Source organism: Oryctolagus cuniculus, chromosome 11, assembly GCF_051225735.1.
Source record: "Oryctolagus cuniculus isolate XC-2025 breed Fujian yellow rabbit chromosome 11, ASM5122573v1, whole genome shotgun sequence".
In the NCBI taxonomy this organism is placed as follows: Eukaryota; Metazoa; Chordata; class Mammalia; order Lagomorpha; family Leporidae; genus Oryctolagus; species Oryctolagus cuniculus.
Genome location: NC_142877.1, coordinates 14,106,780 through 14,125,498, shown reverse-complemented (window position 1 = coordinate 14,125,498; position 18,719 = coordinate 14,106,780). Strand labels below are relative to the sequence as shown.

Below are 18,719 nucleotides of genomic sequence, written 5' to 3'. Positions count from 1 at the left end.
TTAAAGAGTTTCAAAGAGTGGCACTGGTTCACATGCATGGGACATTTGCCAGCTTAGGGAGCAGTCATCTAAGAATGAAGCTTCCCTTTGGTCTGGATCCTCAGCTTCAACTGCATCTTATCATTCAGTGGGATCTTGTCCTTTGGAACATGATTTTTGTCAGTGTCTTGATCTTTAAATACAATGCTTTAAAGAGATAATATCCTCTGAACTGAATATAAGCTTTTAAAACTTTTTTTGTTTTTGTTTGTTTGCTTGCTTGTTTTTTGACAGGCAGAGTGGACAGTGAGAGAGAGAGACAGAGAGAAAGGTCTTCCTTTACCATTGGTTCACCCTCCAATGGCCGCTACGGCTGGCGCATCGCGCTGATCAGAAGCCAGGAGCCAGGTACTTCTCCTGGTCTCCCATGGGGTGCAGGGCCCAAAGACCTGGGCCATCCTCCACTGCACTCCCGGGCCACAGCAGAGAGCTGGCCTGGAAGAGGGGCAACCAGGACAGAATCCGGCACCCCGACCGGGACTAGAACCCGGTGTGCCGGCGCCGCAAGGTGGAGGATTAGCCTATTGAGCCGCAACGCCAGCCTTTAAAACTTCTTGACCTTTAACATGAACTGCAACAGATGAAAAGCCCCCATATTTATTTATTTATTTATTTATTTATTTATTTATTTATTTATAAGTTTTAAGGATTTTATTCAGTGAGAGGAATGAGTAGTAGAGCGAGGGCTTTATTTAGGGGAGAGAAAAATCTAGATGCTAAGTTGGGCCCATACCAAGCACAGAGCAGGCTGGATGCCACGTGGAGTAAGATGCAGGCAGGAAGGCAGAGCGGGCAGCCTGAAGGCCATGCACCCCGAAGGTGTGGGGCAACAAGAGGGAGGGGCTCACCACGTCCCAGGCCTTTTATTCACTCCCAAAGGGGAAGCCCCCATATTTAGGCCCCAATGCCTGCTTTATCTGCATTATCCTCTAGGTCCAGCCAGTACTCAAGCAGCATTACTCAAACCAAGACCTAGGATGAGGGAGGTGCAGGGCTGTTCCTTCTATTTTGGGAAAGAGTCTGCAGGTCTATACATTCTCCCCCTCCCCCCATTCCAAGTCTCCTAGGAGCAGATGTATTCCCAGCAACAGTATTCAAAATACTGTTGAATGAAAAGCACAAGTCCCAAAAGAGAATATTTAGAATGACATGCTTGTTATAAAACTCAAAACCAAAGCAAATTTATGTTTAATTTACTTAATCTTTTAAAATATACAGAAGGAACACATTGGGAAAATTCACCTATGTAGTAAAGCTCAAAAAGAAGTATAAAATAGATGTGGAAACTATGAATGTGCAATTCAGGATAGCCGTTAACTGGAGGTGAGGAAAGAAAACATTCTGGATGCGAGAGAAGCTCCAGGAGATGCGTAAGCATTGGGTATCCTTAGGTCCTGGATTGATCGTGGGTTAATGTGTGTGTGTGTGTGTTTAAACTGTAGAGTAGCCTTTATGCTGGAACCATCATCAAGTAGTTCACCAAGAGGACGAACAAAGGGGAAGAGAAGAGGTACCCAATACATGTTCTCCAGGCCACTAAAAAACATGGAGTTGTTGTTCCTTTGGCCACATACATGAGCATTTATAAGTAAGGTGACATTGTAGACATCAAAGGAATGGGTACTGTTCACAAAGGAATGCCCCATAACTGCAACCATGGCAAACTGGAAGAGTCTACAGTGTTACCCAGCATGCTGTTGGCACTGTTGTAAACAAACAAGTGAAGGGCCAGATTCTTGCCGAGATAATACATGTGCATATTGAACATATTAAGCACTCTATGTACCGACATAGCTTCCTGAAGCGTGTGAAGGAAAATGATCGGAAAAAGAAGGAAGCCAAAGAGAAAGATAGCTGGATTCAACTAAAGCACCAGCCTGCTCCACGCAGAGAAGCCCACTCTGTCAGAACCAATGAAAGGAGCCTGAGCTGCTGGAACCCATTCTTGAATTCATGGCATAGTAAGTGTAAAAAAGTAAATAAATAAAACATCTCTGGACTGCAAAAAAAAAAAAAAAATAGTAAAACTGTAGACTATCATGTATGGATAATCTTGTTAGGCAAAAATGACAACGTTGCCTGTTTACTATTACGAACTGCTCCGTATGTGGCTTTTCTTGGCTTTCTTTCTGGTAGAATAGCTTCCTAGTTGATTTGCTAGTAAAGTTCAATGTATTTAGAACTTTTATAATAGTGCCACATTTCTCTTGATAGGGACTATACATTTTGTACTCCCACCAGCAGGGAATGAAACTGTTTCCATCAGCCTTGTGTATAGAGTTTCTCTTTAATTTTTAGATATTAATCAATTTATTTAAAGATAGTCTTGTGCTTAGAATATTTCAGCTTTTAAACATATTTAATTAACATGTAATACTTGTATGTTTTATGGGGTTCAGTAAAATAATTCATCCTGTTACAATGTAGGCTGATAAAATAAGATGATTAATGTATTTAGAATTTCCATTCCCATATCTTTTCTTTATGTTTGGAGCCTACCAGCTCTTCTCTTCTAGTTCTTCATGCAGTATATAATACTTTATTGAGAACTGTGGTCACCCCACTGAGCTATGGAGCACTAGGACTTGTTACTTCTGACACTCTTTTGGAGCCTGTTACCCAACCACCTTCTATCCCCTCTACCCTCACCCTTCTGAACATCTAGTAATCTCTGTTCTAAACTGAGATGAACTTTTTTGGACCTTGGGTGATAGATGAGAAGTGATACTTTACTTACCTTTCTATTTAACATTTCTCTACATGAATTACTGTAAGCATATTTTTATATGTTAAAGGAGGCCACTCATTTATTTTTCTGGCAACTCATTTCCTTTGCTCATTTTAAAGTTGGCTCTTTAGCTTTTATCTTTTCAGTTGAAAGAGGACTCAACAGAAGAAGAGAAATTAAAAATTAATTTTATTTCAAAAAATTTTACTCACTGAAATTTTCCTTTACACAAAATGTTGTACTGTTCTCTCATGATATTTTGTCTTCCTTTAACTTCTCTTCATCTGTTACTCCTATCTCTAATCTTTTTCATATATAAGTCATTTGCTTTAGAGAGGGAAAGTTACTTGGGACCCATCTCGCTGTTTGTCCTTTAGGCCATGATCCAGATCCTTTCTTCTGTACTTGGATGTCAGTCCTTTCCTTGGTATTTTGGCCATTACCTTTTAAATTTGCATTAGGATCTTGTGTTGTGTTTTGATCCCTGACCTATACTAACTATGCAGTTTTTTTTTTAACTTATAATGGATTTATATTTAACACAGTATTTCTCATATAAAGATGTTACTCAGTTAACGATGTGTTTTTTACATTAAATCTCTTCTCCATTTTGATATTAACATGAAGTTTTTCTTAACATTAAATCTTTTCTGCATTTCAACATTAGACACATTGAGTAAATTTTTTTCTAAACTTTTTTTCCCCAGAGGTAAAAGTTAATTTTTGGCTATCTGATATCTCAGTACAATATTAACTTGGGAAATAAAACACAAATCTAATAAAGATATGGAGAAAAGACTCCTCAACTATTAGGAGGCAGTGATTATAACTAAACAATGGCAACTTTCTAGGATTCTAGTCAAGAGCTTCCTTCTTCCTGCTTCATGTGCTATGAAATACCATTTATGCAAATTTTTGCCATATTACTTCTTTGACTCCCTTTCCAACCAGCAAATACAAATTATAGGCTGGATTTTCTTTTTTTCAGTGCATTACTTGCTGTAAAGAAAAGTTTCTTCCACTCTTACATACATCAGTCTGGTTCCCATTTTAAGGGAAACAACTAAGAATGTGAAACTATTCTATTTACTGTTTCTTGGAACTTTCTGACACCAAAGCTCAGGCTTAACTGCAATAGCACAAAGATTTTCAGGGCGAGGTTTGATTCAGGAGGCCCTTCAAAGTCACATCTGTCCATTTCTCTTTCGTGCATACACCCCCAAGCAAGCACAAATGCCTGTTATGCTGAGAACCACTCCTAACAAGAGTGCGATTGCATCTCCAGCTTCTACTGCTTCAACAACAGGCAATACCAAAAGCAGTGAAATTAGGACTAAGAGCAACTGTGTTGAAACTGAGGTCATGATGTTGGGATCTTGAAGGCAGAAGGGTTCAAAGAAACGGTATATATATTTAACTTGAAGTATTCCCTTCCTGGGGCTCCGGAGGCTGGGGCTAAGAGGTTCCACGGGAGAACGCATTACCTTCCAGGAAGCAGCCATTACAGGAATCTAACTATGCAGTTTTGACAGCAAAACTGCCTTGGGATTCATCTTGTAGCCAATCTTGTTGTTATCACAGAGGGATTTTTCTTTACCTGGATATTCATTCACTTGGCTTTGTATTCCTATTTTAGACCTGCCCTTGTTCCAGATTATAATATTGTATCATTTTGATCCTTGTCATCCTTTTTAGTTTGGCTAAAAAACTGCCTGGGGATCCACGTTGTGAGAACTGTGCTGCCTACTATAGGATGGGGCTTATTCTCTACTTAGACATTGGCCTGCTTCCATTTACATGTGAGTCATACCCTTGATGTTGATCAGGATTTTGTACATGATTTTGATCATTGAAATCTAAATGCTATACACTTAGGATACAAAAATTGTCTTCTGAGCCATCCTGGTGTCTTCCTTGTTATTTATGATTCAGTGGTTCTTATTTTCTGCCTTGATGTTGGCCCACTGCAATCATTTCACCTTGTGCACACCAGTTATATTGATCATACAGTGACTTCTGTCATAATTGTCATGTAATTGTTCTTTAGATATGAAAATGATGAAGATGCTGGTGGACTTCATGTTGTGAGGGAGGGCCTTGGCTGAAAGCTGACTTGAGAGTTCATTTTTATATCTTTCTTGCCTGAGTATGCCGTGGGAAGTGCTGATATTCCAAAAGACACTGCCCTTATTTAGCTTATCAGTAAATGCTAACTTCCTCCTGCTCAGTAGGCGATGTTGTCAAAGTCTTGAGGGACTTTCCTGACCTCTACAATCCCCAGCAAATTTTTATCAATATTTACAATGATCATGCCGAGTATCCTGCATATCCAGAAAAAATTCAGTCCAGAGTAAGGAAGAGACATACTTCAGGTTATAAAATTAATCGGTAGCTGATCAGTCTTAAGTGTGGGGCTCAGTTCCATGACCAGCAATACTCAACATATACAGAACTCTACACTTCCACTTACTTCTCAATGAGCTTGAGATATATTATGTTTTATTCATTTATTTATTTTTAAGGATTTATTTATTTTTATTTGCAAGGCAGAGATACGGAGAGGGAGAGAGAGAGAGGGAGTGCTGGCTCACTCCCCAGATGGTCACAGTGGCCAGAGCTGCACCAATCCGAAGCCAGGAGCCAGGAGCTTCTTCCAGGTCTCCGACGTAGGCAGAAGGGCCCAAGGACTTGGGCCATCTTCCACTGCTTTCCCAGGCCATAGCAGAGAGCTGGATCTGAAGTAGAGCAACAAGGACTCAAACTGATGCCCATATGAGATGCCAGCACTGCAGACGGCAGCTTTGTCCACTACGCCACAGTGCTGGCCCCTGATATATATTCTATTTTAACTTAGAAGGGGCAATTATAGAGGGAGAAAAAACAGAAGAGAATATAAGTTTATGGAAGGCAAAGAATGTTTCAGGAAGTAAATGCGGCACATCAATGTCAAAAGTGGCTTTGAAGTTATACACTGTAAAGACTGACATATGCCTAAAACTCACTGAACTTCATCCGATGTTAGTAAGTATGATGAGAGATTTATATGTTACTTGTCATTTGGAGAGTGAAGAACGACAGCAACCTTCTCAAGAAGTCAGAATGAGTAGTGGAGTAAGAGTTAGGGCTGCATCAGTACGGTGAGGTAATAAGCTGCAGAGACCCTTGGAAGGTGGGAAGGATTTATGTTTTAATGGTGACAGGAATATCTGTTGGGGAAAAAGTAACAGTGTTGGTTTCTGCATTGGGTTCTTTTCCTGTAAACTACCTAAAGAACACAATACACAATACTTTCTTTTTTAATTAAAAAATAAAATCTGTTCCCTGTGCACTGTTAGTATTATAAAATGATGTAGCCAATGTGGAAAATTAGCAGTCCCTCAAAAAATTAACAATACAAGTAACATATAATGCAGCAATTCTACTGGTTATATGTCCAAGAGATTTGAAACAAGGAACTCAAACAGATATTTGTATGCCCATGGTTATGGCAGCATTATTCATTATAGCAAGAAGTAGAAGCAACTCAAAGGTCAATGATAGATGAAGGGATATCAGACTGCGCCTATCAGTTCCCCTGACTTAGGAAAGCTACTTGGAGCACCACAGTGCTATGTGGGCCTGATTGATTCTAACGAGGAATCATCTTATCCACATTTCTGTACACAGTTCTCTGCCGCCCAAATCTTAAAATCTTCCCCAAGCACCTGGTCAGAGTCGGACTTGAGCATTACCCTGGATCCTTATTTGGCTGCTTGTAATAACTTTTCTTTCTGTAAAGACTGTGGCATCAGTGATTGGCCTTTTGATGCACATGGGCAGTTGGACTCGTTTTTGGTTCCAGTAACAAATTTTGGATAAACAAAAGGTGATTTCTACATATAATAAGCATCATTCAGCCATAAAATGGAAGGAAATTCTGTGAACTTCTTGAAGTACCCTCATACTGTATGATTCCAATTTCTATTTTGTTTAGATTCATAGAGACATAAAAGAATAAAGGTTGCCTGGGGCTCAGGGAGGGATGAATGGAGACTTAGTATTTAATCAGAATAGTTTCAGTTTGGGTTAAAAAAAAAAAGACAGCATAAATATTTTTACTATAATAACAAGGACATTAAAAAAATTTCCTGCATAAGCAAACAGCTACAAACTGTACTAATTAATATGTACTAATTAATACAGAGAGGAAGGTTGAAGAGAGAGCATTTTCTGCCTCGTATAGAGAAATGCAGTCTTCTGTAAGTTAACTGTGACGGCATCCTAAAGAACAGTTCATCCCTTTTACTCAGCAGCTTGGGTGTAAGCAGACCACAGACGGGCAGAGCATCCCAACAGTGCATATTCAGAACACCGTGGCAGGACATTTGTGGGAAGGATGGCTCAAAATCTTGTTTTCAATCATTCTATCCTAAAGTTCTAATATTTACTCACAATCCACACTGAACACTTCAGCTGCCTTTTCTGGGTTGTTTCAACTTTTTTTTTTTTTTTTTCTGTCCCAGAATTTTTGTCTTTCTTTCCCTTCATCTGTCTTCAACAAAGACTCCAACATTGTGCAATTGAGGCATTAGTGTGTGCGCAATCAAGGAAAATTCTAGCTAGGCATGCTGAAAGGGCACATTAACCCCAAGGCCCTTATCCTACTGTTTCTTTTTTGAGTTTTGTTTGTTCATCTGTTTTTCCAACAGGAAGTCTGAGCCTTACAAGTGGATGGAGATCGTTCAAGGTCCTACAGTAACAAAGTAGAAGATAGGGCCAGAGCCCAGTCCATTGAAGGAAGATACAGGGTGTTAAAGCGTTCGAGGGAATCAGTGACTTTAAAATTTGACTTATTTAAAATAAGGCTTTTTTTTTGCTTAAGATATTTCAAAGACAAGAATTTGGAAGACCACTTTCTCAGAGCTCTGCTATCTTGTATTCTTAAGGAAGCCCGAGAACTGAGTTACATAATGTGAGGAAATTCAAGGCTAATCACGTCTTATTATTAGGTAGATTAAGGGCTCAACACCCAAGCTTACATCCAAGGCAGCTGGGTTGGAGCACAAAGAGGATTTCTTCTTCCTAATTGATCAATGTCCAAATTTTGGGACATAAGTAACCTAGAAGTAAGGTGTGTTATGCTCCATTTCCAGCCCAAGCCCCAAACCCAGGCCTAGGACACTACAAACAAGTGTGAAGACTACCAGCAGCACCACCAGAGAAAACTGCCGCAAAAATGGCTTGCTCCTCCTGTCAAGATATGTACATGCCTTTCATAGTCACCCACACAGAAGATTTGACTCCCCAGATGGCTGCAATGGCCGGAGCTGCGCCAATCTGAAGCCAGGAGCCAGGAGCCTCTTCCTGGCCTCCCACACAGGTGCAGGGGTCCAAGGACCTGGGCCATCTTCCACTGCTTTCCCAGGCCATAGCAGAGAGCTGGATCGGAAGTCGAACAGCCGGCACTCGAACCAGCGCCCATATGGGATGCCGGCACTGCAGGCGGCAGCCTTACCTGCTATACCACAGCGCTGGCCCCTAAAACAGATCTTAAAAGAGCTCCCAACGAGGCTGGGGAGAGAGAGGTCTTACAGAAGTTCATGAAGTTTTCAATACACACTGCTTTATTTTATTTTATTTTTTCACATCAACAAGCATTTAACTCTTGAGAAACTGAAGTCCTGGCGCTGGGCGGGCACCCAAGCACCAGCTGTCCACGTCTGAAGGGTTTCCACCTTAGGAGAGAAGAGAGGATCAGAGGCACCGGGGCATGGCGTCGGGCCCAGGCCTCTGTGCCTGGGATCTGCGAGGCCTCCCCGCCCGGGGCCCTGGGGGTGCTGTGGGCTCCAGGGACGGAGGGCAGGGGCTCCCGGACACCAGCCGAGGGTCCACCTCAGATGAGGCAGGTGCCCCGCGGAGGGCGGCCTGGCGCCCCTCGGTGAGCCGGCCGGCGCCCCCCGGGCCTCCCTCCCGGTGCTGTGAGCTCCGGGCCGGCGGGCGGGCGGGCAGGCGGCGGCGCTGCTCACCTCAGTCCAGCGACAGCCAGGGCTCCATGCACTGGCGCCGGCACTGGTAGAAGCAGCACTTCTTGGCCCCCCTGCAGCCCTGATCGCGCCGGCATGAAGGGAACAGCGTGAACGGGCACTCGGGGAAGAACTCGGGGCAATACCCGGGCTTCGGGTCGGCTGCAGAGAAACGCCGCGGGGTGAGCCCCGGGCTGCGCCGCCTGCCCCCCAGCCCGGCGCAGCCCGCGGCTCCTGGCCCTACCGGCTCTCCTCATGACTCCAGGCTGGGCCCCGGGGAGGCAGAGGAGGACGCACAGGGCGAGCAGGGAGGCGCGGCTCGGCCTCATAGCGTTCGCGCCAGGAACGCGGGCTCAACGGCTCCCCTTCGCTGAGGCGGGGCCGCCCGCAGGGGGCGCTGCGGTGCCGGGGCAAGAGGAAGTGCCCGTGTTTGACCCGGAAGTGCTGGCTGTCCCCTTCCCCAGGAGGAGACCCTGGGAGCAGCCCTGAGGGGGACTCGTGAGAGCCCCCATGAACAGGCTTCCTCAGGATGTCACAAGCTGGCTCGGCCCTCCATGGTTCCTGATTTACACAGCTGATCTGAGGCAACAGGCGTTGTCTGCCAGGCAATGCTTCAGTTCTGTCAAACTCCGGGACAGTTGAAACCCCAGGCCTCCCCAAAGCGTCAGATATCAGTGCGTTGAAGGTGTTTACTTTTTATTTATTTATTTATTTATTTATTTTGACAGGCAGAGTGGACTTTGAGAGAGAGAGACAGAGAAAGGTCTTCCTTTGCCGTTGGTTCACCCTCCAATGGCCGCCGCGGCCGGCGCGCTGTGGCCGGCGCACCGCGCTGATCCAAAGGCAGGAGCCAGGTGCTTCTCCTGGTCTCCCATGGGGTGCAGGGCCCAAGCACCTGGGCCATCCTCCACTGCACTCCCTGGCCACAGCAGAGAGCTGGCCTGGAAGAGGGGCAACCGGGACAGAATCCGGCGCCCCTGACCAGGACTAGAACCCGGTGTGCCAGTGCTGCAAGGTGGAGGATTAGCCTAGTGAGCCGCGGTGCCGGCCTCTGAAACTTCTGATCTGTTTTTTAGCACCTTTTTTTCTTGACAACCTGTGGCTGCCTCCAGGCATTGTATCTTTTTCCTCTGCGATTCCACTGCTCTTTTCTAGCTTTAGGTTTGCCAGTCTTCAGGGAGTTCTGTCCAAATTCAGGAAAAAGAAAAAAAAAACTTGCCATTTGATTTAGTATGCCAGTAACATTAAATGTTTGCATTGTTATTCTCAAGACACTTTTTCATAGCCTCATTCAGTAACATAAAGCCGTTTTGTTTTTCAAAGCAGTTGATAATCACTACAATTTTGCATTTCAAGGAATGACCACAGTATGACAAGGATATCACTTAAAAAATGTTATGATCTTGTTATGAAGCAAAAAAATCCTCAACAAAATCTTACCCAGTGAATTTTGCAATATTTTAAATTTGATGGTATACCATGCACAAACAGGTTTTGCATCAGTAATGTATGGTTGGCATAGGGACTCCAGGGGCCAGTGGAAAGGAAAAGAAAGAACATATGTAACATAACCCTCCAGTAGCCCTTAGGAAGGGGGGAGACTGGAGAAACATATATAATGCAATTCAGATGTTGCTGCATCTGCCAAGTGGACTTGATTGAGCACTCTGTGAACTTATATGCGAAACAGGCTGCTGCAATGTCAGTTCCTTGATTGATTCATGGAGAATACCTCTTTAGCATATATCTCAACCAATCAGAGAACTTTCTGCTTTAGAAACACAGGTAGGCCTTCAGAGCAGCCCTCCCGGCTGCCAGGAGGTTTTCTTTGTCTTCAATAAATGCCCTTCATTTTGGTCACTTCATCCATGTCTATGTGCTTCATTCATCATGCTCATGAGACAAAGAATCCAGCAGAGAAGCTATAACATAGCAGATGGCAATGCTCAGTGAACCCAACAGAGAAAAGCTGTGGCCTGATGACAGAAGAGACGCTGTATCACTGAGAGCTGTGACACTGAGAGGCCTGAGCCTGGATCAAGGTGCAGCTATTTTGAAATAGGCCTCCATCTTGTAACTTAGGCCTGACCGGGCCCTGAACCCTAAATCAAAAGCTCCTAAAAAAGGGGAAATAAACTCCCCTTGTGATAACGTCCTCTAGCGACAGCCAATCAGCAGATAGCAGGGAAACACCTAAAGTTCCAGGTGTCTTTTCAGGCAGTTAGGGTGATTGATAACATCCTGAAACCCTGCAGTTTGACACGTACACCCTAGCAGCTCTGGCCCTATACTTTAGCCAATCATTTTAAAAAGCATCAACCCCAAAAGCCATCCAACCACCTTTACTAGGTCCATTCCTGTCGCTCCCCGTCTTCGTGGAGGAACGACACAGGACCCTGCGCTGTTCTTTCGTCTGCTCGGCCCTCCCCGGGTTTGCTGCTGGTTCTTCCCGGGTTGGCTACCGTCCCTTCCACCTCCGTGGAAGGGCGGTTCCCCCTGCCACATTCCCCACTTCCGCGGGGGAGTGGCACACCGCCGGCCGGCTCTCTCGGGGGCTGCACAGGTGTTCCTCAGGTGTTCCCCCTAGATGTTCCTGGTGCATGTTGTCTCTCTCCTCCTTTATAGTCCTTCCACCAATCCCAACTCTGCTACCCACACGCCGAGTACGCTGCTCTCCTCCAATCAGGAGCAGGTCCTACAGTTTATTGGTTGAACTGGAGGCAGCTGCGTAGAAGCTGTTTCTCCCTTCTCAGCGCCATATTGTGGGAGAGCAGATGCATAGAATAAGTCTTAATTCCAGTAACTCAGTCCAGTCCGGGTTGCTCCCCACACATTCCCACTGCTGGATGCACTAATCAATTTTAAGAGATATTCTTTAAATTTCCTGTAAAATAAGATGATTTGCTGAATGGTGCTATAATGTATAGAATGCCTCTAAAAACCCTATAAAAACCCCATTAACTGAAGAGTAGGGGCTCTCAACCAGACCCACTGTGTTGGTGACAGTTGAGAGAACAAGCCAGGACCTGTAATAAAACTCTCACATGTTTTACAGTGGTATCGGCTCCTTGGTGGTCTTTGGGGACAATCGAGCTGGGTATAATAACACAAAAGGCTGCAACACAAAGGGTTGTAACATAGGGTCTATGCTATTCCTGAAGGATTCAGCAAAAGAATCTGCCACCTCTTTTGGGAACAAGACACAGACTGAAGCAACTAGAGCCACATATTCCTCCTACCAGTACTCCTACAACACTGACACTAGCACTCCTGCAAGAGTTGGTTTAACATCCACAAGTAAATCAATGGAATGTACCTCAATATGAGAGAGGACCGTGTGATTATCTGCAAATCAGCCACATAATAATTGAAAAATAACTTTCCCATTCATGATTGAGGAGAAAAAATAATGATGCAGGATCAGAATTTCATTTAATTAATTTGATAATAAGCCCTAACCAACCCCTACAACAGAGGGAAGTACTGTCTCAGTGGTAAAATCTGCTCCTCCATAGAAGCTTGAGAATCCCAACAAATGTTGTTTAAGTCAGCTGCTTTCATGATACTGAAAAGTATCCAAAGCCTTTCACCAATCAAGTGTTTAGTGAGGAAAGACAAATTTCTAAAGAGCCTTGTGGCAAAATAACTCCTCCTGCTCCCATGTTTCTACCCAGATGTGTGGTACCATTGGGAAAGAGGTCATGAAGGGAGCTGGGCTTGACCTCTGGTGGTAGACAGTGTTACTAATAGATTGCAGCATTTTTTTAAAGATATATTTTATTTATTTGAAAGAGAGTTACAGAGAAAGGTCTCCCATCTGCTGGTTCACTCCCCAAGTGGCCACAGGAGCTGAGCCGATCTGAAATCAGAAGTCAGGAGTTTCTTCTGGGTCTCCCATATTGGTGCAGGGGCCCAAGGAGTTGGGACATCCTCAGCTGTTTTCCCAGGCATATTGGCAGGGAGCTGTATCAGATGTGGAGCAGCCAGGACTCGAACAGGCACCCTTATGAAATGGTGGTGCCACAGGCTGGGGCTTTAACCCACTGTGCCACAGCACCACCCCCAGCATCTTGTTGTTAATGTTGAGTTTCTAGCCAGAGTCCTAAAAAACTGGTTTTGGTTATTATTCTCTCCAGTGTTCCAAGAATTTGCCTTTATTTTCATTTGAAAGCTATCTATTTTAGCAATTCCCTCAAACCCTTGAGCTTCTCAGGATCCAGAGATCTCAGGAGACAGAAGCAAGGAAGGTAGAACATAATCTCTTTATTGACAAGCAAGTGTTTCAGAAAGCTCCAGATTTAGAAATGCTAAAGACAAGGAAGCATGAGTAGGTGTTGTCATGTGTGTACCAAGGATATGGGACCCCATGGGAGTCTGCACCTTGGAAACTTCACAAATTTTATTAAGGTCAGGTGACACCTATGGAGAGGTGACAGACAGTCAGTGTTGTGAGGTGGGGAGGGATGAGAGGTGGTACCCCTGCTTCTTTTAGTTTCAGCTGGACCAACCACAGAGCAGCAGGGTTCCAGACCATTAATTATCAGTGGACCTATTGTTTCTCCTGCTTTCCCTCTCTTCAGATGTAGTGTTACTTGTAGGAAAGGGTCATAAAACCTCTCTGTTGTCCTTGATTGAATGGTGTTATTTCTCCATTTGCCTATTGGTCTGGTACTCCATTTGCATTATGGCCACCCTTTTCCTCTTGATTAGAATTTGACCTGTTTTATCCTCCACTTTTACTGTCTTTTCGCTTTGTATAGGAAAAACACCTTGGGATTTATCTTGGGGTCCACATTGTGTGAGATAGAGTGGGTCTTACCCTATTCTTTGATATTCCTCTAGCATTTCATTTTCATTCTGGCCTTGCTGTTCATCTTAATTGGCATTTTGATTGCTGTCATATAAAAGATCTTGGGTTTTGATGATAAAACTGTCTTGGGGTCATCTTTTTGTCTTTCCTTTTGTCCTTCATCAAGCAGTGTTTTTTCTATACTTGGATATTGGTCTAGTACACCATTTGCATTTTGTCCAATTTCTTCATTTTCTTAGGAACTTTGAGTCTGATAAATATATATCCCTGTCATATACTACTTCTTGATTTCAGAAAGGCAAAATGTCTTGAGATTTATCTTGTGCCCTACCTTTTTGTACATCAGATAATAGGGTTTGTTCTTGCAGCTCCCCCTGATATTCTATTTGCAGTTTTGACCTGTCGCTGATTTTGATAAGGATTTTGCATTCAGTTATGACCATTGACATCTATGTGGCATATTATTAGCATTTGAAAATTGCCTTCTGACCCATGGTTCTTGTTTTCTACCTGGATTGTACCCTGTTGCTTCATCTCATGTTGTCTTTGACAACTGTATTGATTATATGTTTGTTTTCTTTCATAGGTATAATCTACCTGCTCTTTGGTTTGGATTTGGTAATTACTCTGGGATCTAGGGTTTTTTTTTTTTTTTGGTCCAGAATAAATGGCTTTGTTGTTTATTTGAAAATTGGTGTTATTCATGTGGTAAATGTCTTTATGATTCACCTGGTAATTGATCAGAAGTATGTTTGGGTTGCATTATCTATAATGTTCCCTCATCAATTCACTGATATTCTCAGAAGGGCTCTGTCTGTGGGTGAATAAGACTCTATCCACATCGTGGAAGAAAATCTGTCTGAGAAAGTTTCTTCTCACACCCATAATATCCTTAGAGGCCATTCTTCCCGAGTACCATTCTCCCAGGTCAATGTTCTTCACCTACCACTGAGTCTCATCCCAGGGTTTGCGTCCAAGTATGAGAAGCAGAGAAAGGACAAAGATGATGATGGATTTCATCTTTCCAGGAAGGGCCTTGCTTAAGAGCTGACTTGAACTCCTCATTTACATCTTCCTTGCCTGCGTGTACCATGGGTGGGGTTGAAGTTACAGAGACCGTCATCCTTCATTGGCTTATCATAAGGTATGCGAGTTACATAATTTCTCTGGGAGCCTTTCTGTGCTCCTAGCGTGATTTTCTGTTTTCCTGAAGGGAGGTAATTATTTCCCTCCAGCAGCAGCCCCAGAAGATTAGGTTGAAATTATCTTGAACTAACATTGCTTAATCTGCCTACTTGCCTCTACACTCCTCCTGACACTTCCCTTGAGAAAATACCAGGAACTGATCCATTCCTAGAAAAGTTGTACAAAAAAGGATCTGATACCATTGATTGCTGTTTGTGGATCACAGAACAAAACCTTCATCTAACCCAGTGTGCAAAACATACAGATAAAGTGGTCCAACATTTTACCTTGTCACCCCAGACACTACTATATAGATCTATGAATTTGATTATTCTGGGTGCTTCATATAGGTGGGATCATGTAACATTTGTCCTTTTTATTTGGCTTATTTTATTTAGCATGATGTTGATAATTTTTAAAATTTACATATTTATATATTTTGGTATATTTGTACAATGTATAATAATACAATTTATTGTTTATAGCCCTTGTCTATAATTCTCAGACACTAGTCTTTCTATTTTCTACTTGTTGAATTCTTTACTCAGTGGATGATTAAGCTTGTTACTTCAAAGTAAATTTGAAGCATGTTATTACAAAAATTAAAATAAAAGAAAAAATTAATGGAGAAGGGAGAAGTAGGAAATATGTGCTTAAAATTGTATATATGAAATACATAAAATAGTTTTATAGAAATAAATTTTAAAATTGAAAAAAATATTTATTTCAAAGGCAGAGTTAGGGGGAGAGAGTAAAAGAAAGAGAGAATGGGAGAGATCTGTCTACTGGTTCACTCCCCAAATGACCATAATTATCAGGGATGGGCCAGGCTGAAACTGAGAACCCAGATCTCCATTTGGGCCTCCCACATGGGTGTCAAGGACCCAAGCACTTGGGCAACCTTTCTCTGCTTTCCCAGGTCCATTAGCAGGGAGCTGGATGGAAGCAGAGCAGCCAGGATTTTACTGGTGTTCTGATATGGGATGCTGGTGTTGCAGCCACTTAAGTATGATTTTTAAGTTCTTTCTACAGCTATCACTCTTCAATAAAAGTAGATTTTGCATGTGACATACTAAGGAGTTAAAGAGGAGGTAAATATGAGTGGACTTCAAAAAGTGTATTTGAAGTGGATATGGAAAAATTATACATGGATTTCATAATTTTTGCAGCAAAATGAACTTGTACCAACTTGTTACAAAATGTGTGAATAGGATTTAATTTGAAGTGCCCTCTCTCTCTCTATTTCAGGTATATGAAAATAAATACGTATTTCAATAAATAAAAATAGCTTATCATCATATATTGACTGTGTAGTTTAGAGTGGTGATTTAATCTCTCTTTCCTGTGGCCTTTTTGCATAGTTAGTGACATGTATACTGACCATCTAAGAGGGCTTTTTTTAAAAAAGCTTTTATTTAATGAATGCAAAAATTTTTAAAGATTTATTTTATTGGCCAGCGCCATGGCTCAATAGGCTAATCCTCCACCTTGCGGCGCTGGCACACCGGGTTCTAGTCCCAGTTGGGGCACCGGATTCTGTCCCGGTTGCCCTTCTTCCAGGCCAGCTCTCTGCTGTGGCCCGGGAGTGCAGTGGAGGATGGCCCAAGTGCTTGGGCCCTGCATCCCATGGGAGACCAGGAGAAGCACCTGGCTCCTGCCTTTGGATCAGTGTGGTGCGCTGGCCACAGCACGCCGGCCGCGGCGGCCATTGGAGGGTGAACCAACGGCAAAGGAAGACCTTTCTCTCTGTCTCTCTCTCTCACTGTCCACTCTGCCTGTAAAAAAGAAAAGATTTATTTTATTTATTTGAAAGACAGAGATACAGAGAGAGGTAGAGACAGAGAGAATGGTCTTCAATCTGCTGGTTCACTCCCCAATTGGCCGCAATGGCTGGAGCTGTGCTGATCCAAATCTAGGAGCCAGGAGCTTCTTGTGGGTCTCCCACACGGGTGCAGGGGCCCAAGGACTTCGGCCATCTTCTACTGCTATCCCATGCCACAGAAGAGAGCTGGATTGGAAGAGGAGCAGGCAGGACTAGAACCGGCACCCATGTGGGATGCTGGCACTCAGGCCAAGCCTTTAACCCACTGCACTACAGCACTGGCCCCATGAATACAAATTTCATAGGTACAACTTTAGGAATACAGTGGTTCTAATTAACTTTATATACAGAAGACCAACTCTATACTAAATAAAGATTTCAACAGTTTGCACACACACACACACACACAACGTATAAAGTACTTTTTGAGAACAAGTTTTGCAGTTAATTCTCACAGTACAACTCATTAAGGTCAGAAGTCCCACATGAGGAGTAAGTGCACTGTGACTTCTGTTGTTAATTTAACAATTAACACTCTTATTTTTTGTGTCAATGATCACCTGAGGCTCTTGCCATGAGCTGCCAAGGTTATGGAAGCCTTTTGTGACCACAAACTTCATCAATATTTAGACAAGGCCATAAGTGAAGTGGAAGTTCTCTCCTCCCTTCAGAAAAAAGTACATCTTTCTTTGATGGCCCCTTCTTTCCACTGTAGTCTCACTCACAGAGATCCTTCATGTAGAATGTTTTTTGCCATGGTGTCTTGGCTTTCCATGCCTGAAATGCTCTTATAGACTTTTCAGCCACATCCAAATGCCTTAAGGGCTGATTCTGAGGTCAGAGTGTTACTTAAAGTGATTGTCATTCTATGAGTCTGCTATGTGGACTACTTCCCATGTTGGACATTCCCTCCTTTTTAATTCTGACTATTATTATTACCAAGCACTTGATGCTATTTATGTGACCTCTTTAACACTTAATTATATCTATATGTTCACTTTAACACTTAATATGATCATTTTAACAATTAAGATGGCATTTTCACCACCAATTTTAATGGGATTTGGAGTCCCATGACAATTTTTTAAACTGTACCATTAGAAGTAAGTCTGTAGGACTGTGTGCAGAACTATACAACTTTACAATTACAAACTTCCTCCTCCCTCTCTTATTCTCCCTCTTATTTTTTACTGAGATCTATTTTCAATTAACTTTATATACATATGATTAACTCTATGTTAAGAGTTCAACATATAGCATGAAGAAAAGAAAAAGAAAAAAATATAAAATAAAATTAAAAAACATTCCTCAATAGTCAAGATGAGAGCTGTTCAAGTTTTTGATTCTCAAAGTGTCAATTTCACTTCTAAAGCTTTCATTTTAGGTATGCTATTAGTTCTCACAGATCAGGGAGAATATTTAGTAGTTATCCCTTTGGGACTGGCTTATTTCACTAAGTATGAATTTTTCAGATTGATCCATTTTGTCACAAATAACCAAATTTCATTTTTTACTGCTATGTAGTATTCCATAATTATATAACCCATAATTTCTTTATCTAGTCTAAGAGATTTTCTATGAAAATTATTACAACCATCTACTATGTACAGGGCCCACAGCAGGATCTTCTCTTGTTCTTGCCTACACTCTAAGAAGCCTGGTGTCATAGCCCTACCACAGTCCAGCCTACCCTCTGGAGAATGAGGTCGGGTGGTGGTAGGATGCCATGCTGGTACCTAGCTGAAGAGGGAAAGAGAGCAATGGTCTGTGTTCTTTCACTCCAAGACCCCCCTGTCCTCATGTTCACTCACAGCAGGAGCCCAACATGAAAGAAAGAGCTTCCAGATCCCAGGGTGGTAGGGTAGACTGGCTGTCCAGAATAGTTACACCCAGCCCTCTCCATTTCAACATAGAAGGCTCAGGGAGGCACAAAACTTCCCTGGGGTCACCAGTGTGGGAAGCCAAGCTGGGGTACTCATCCCCTGACTCCCCTGCCCCTGCTATTTCCCCACCACCCAAACTGCCCCTACACCTGAGGCTTTGGCCTTCCCTGGGAGCTTCCGTGTACAAGGGCCATGGGGCAGGTAGGTCAACAGTAGAGCCATGAGGCCATTCAAGTTTTTCCAAGGTAGT

General features: G+C 42.9%; 2 protein-coding genes and 1 long non-coding RNA gene across 3 annotated transcripts in view; 1 reads left to right on the top strand and 2 right to left on the bottom strand.

The window, feature by feature from the left end:
- Positions 1–18,719, top strand: part of LOC138844287 (uncharacterized) — an 81,130-nt gene that overhangs the window by 25,836 nt on the left and 36,575 nt on the right. The gene's annotated exons all lie outside the window — the stretch shown is intronic.
- On the bottom strand, positions 3,564–4,273 carry LOC149123348 (small integral membrane protein 30-like). The gene has a single exon (XM_089307947.1). It carries the CDS (start codon positions 4,267–4,269, stop codon positions 3,952–3,954), a length of 318 nt encoding a protein of 105 aa, XP_089164073.1. The 5' UTR covers positions 4,270–4,273; the 3' UTR covers positions 3,564–3,951.
- On the bottom strand, positions 8,348–9,215 carry LOC149123347 (WAP four-disulfide core domain protein 15A-like). Its single transcript, XM_089307948.1, has 3 exons — positions 9,014–9,215; positions 8,773–8,931; positions 8,348–8,481 (listed from the first exon to the last, which is right to left on the bottom strand). The coding sequence occupies exons 1-2, from the start codon at positions 9,096–9,098 to the stop codon at positions 8,774–8,776; spliced, it is 243 nt and encodes an 80-aa protein (XP_089164074.1). The 5' UTR covers positions 9,099–9,215; the 3' UTR covers positions 8,348–8,481; position 8,773.

Bases quoted from the DNA above. Each gene is read 5' to 3' on its own strand.
- LOC149123348 (XM_089307947.1), bottom strand. From the start codon at position 4,269: ATGGCTGCTTCCTGGAAGGTAATGCGTTCTCCCGTGGAACCTCTTAGC.
- LOC149123347 (XM_089307948.1), bottom strand. From the start codon at position 9,098: ATGAGGCCGAGCCGCGCCTCCCTGCTCGCCCTGTGCGTCCTCCTCTGC. The intron at 8,932-9,013 runs GTAGGGCCAGGA...GTTTCTCTGCAG, and splicing joins TGGAGTCATGAGGAGAGCCG to CCGACCCGAAGCCCGGGTAT.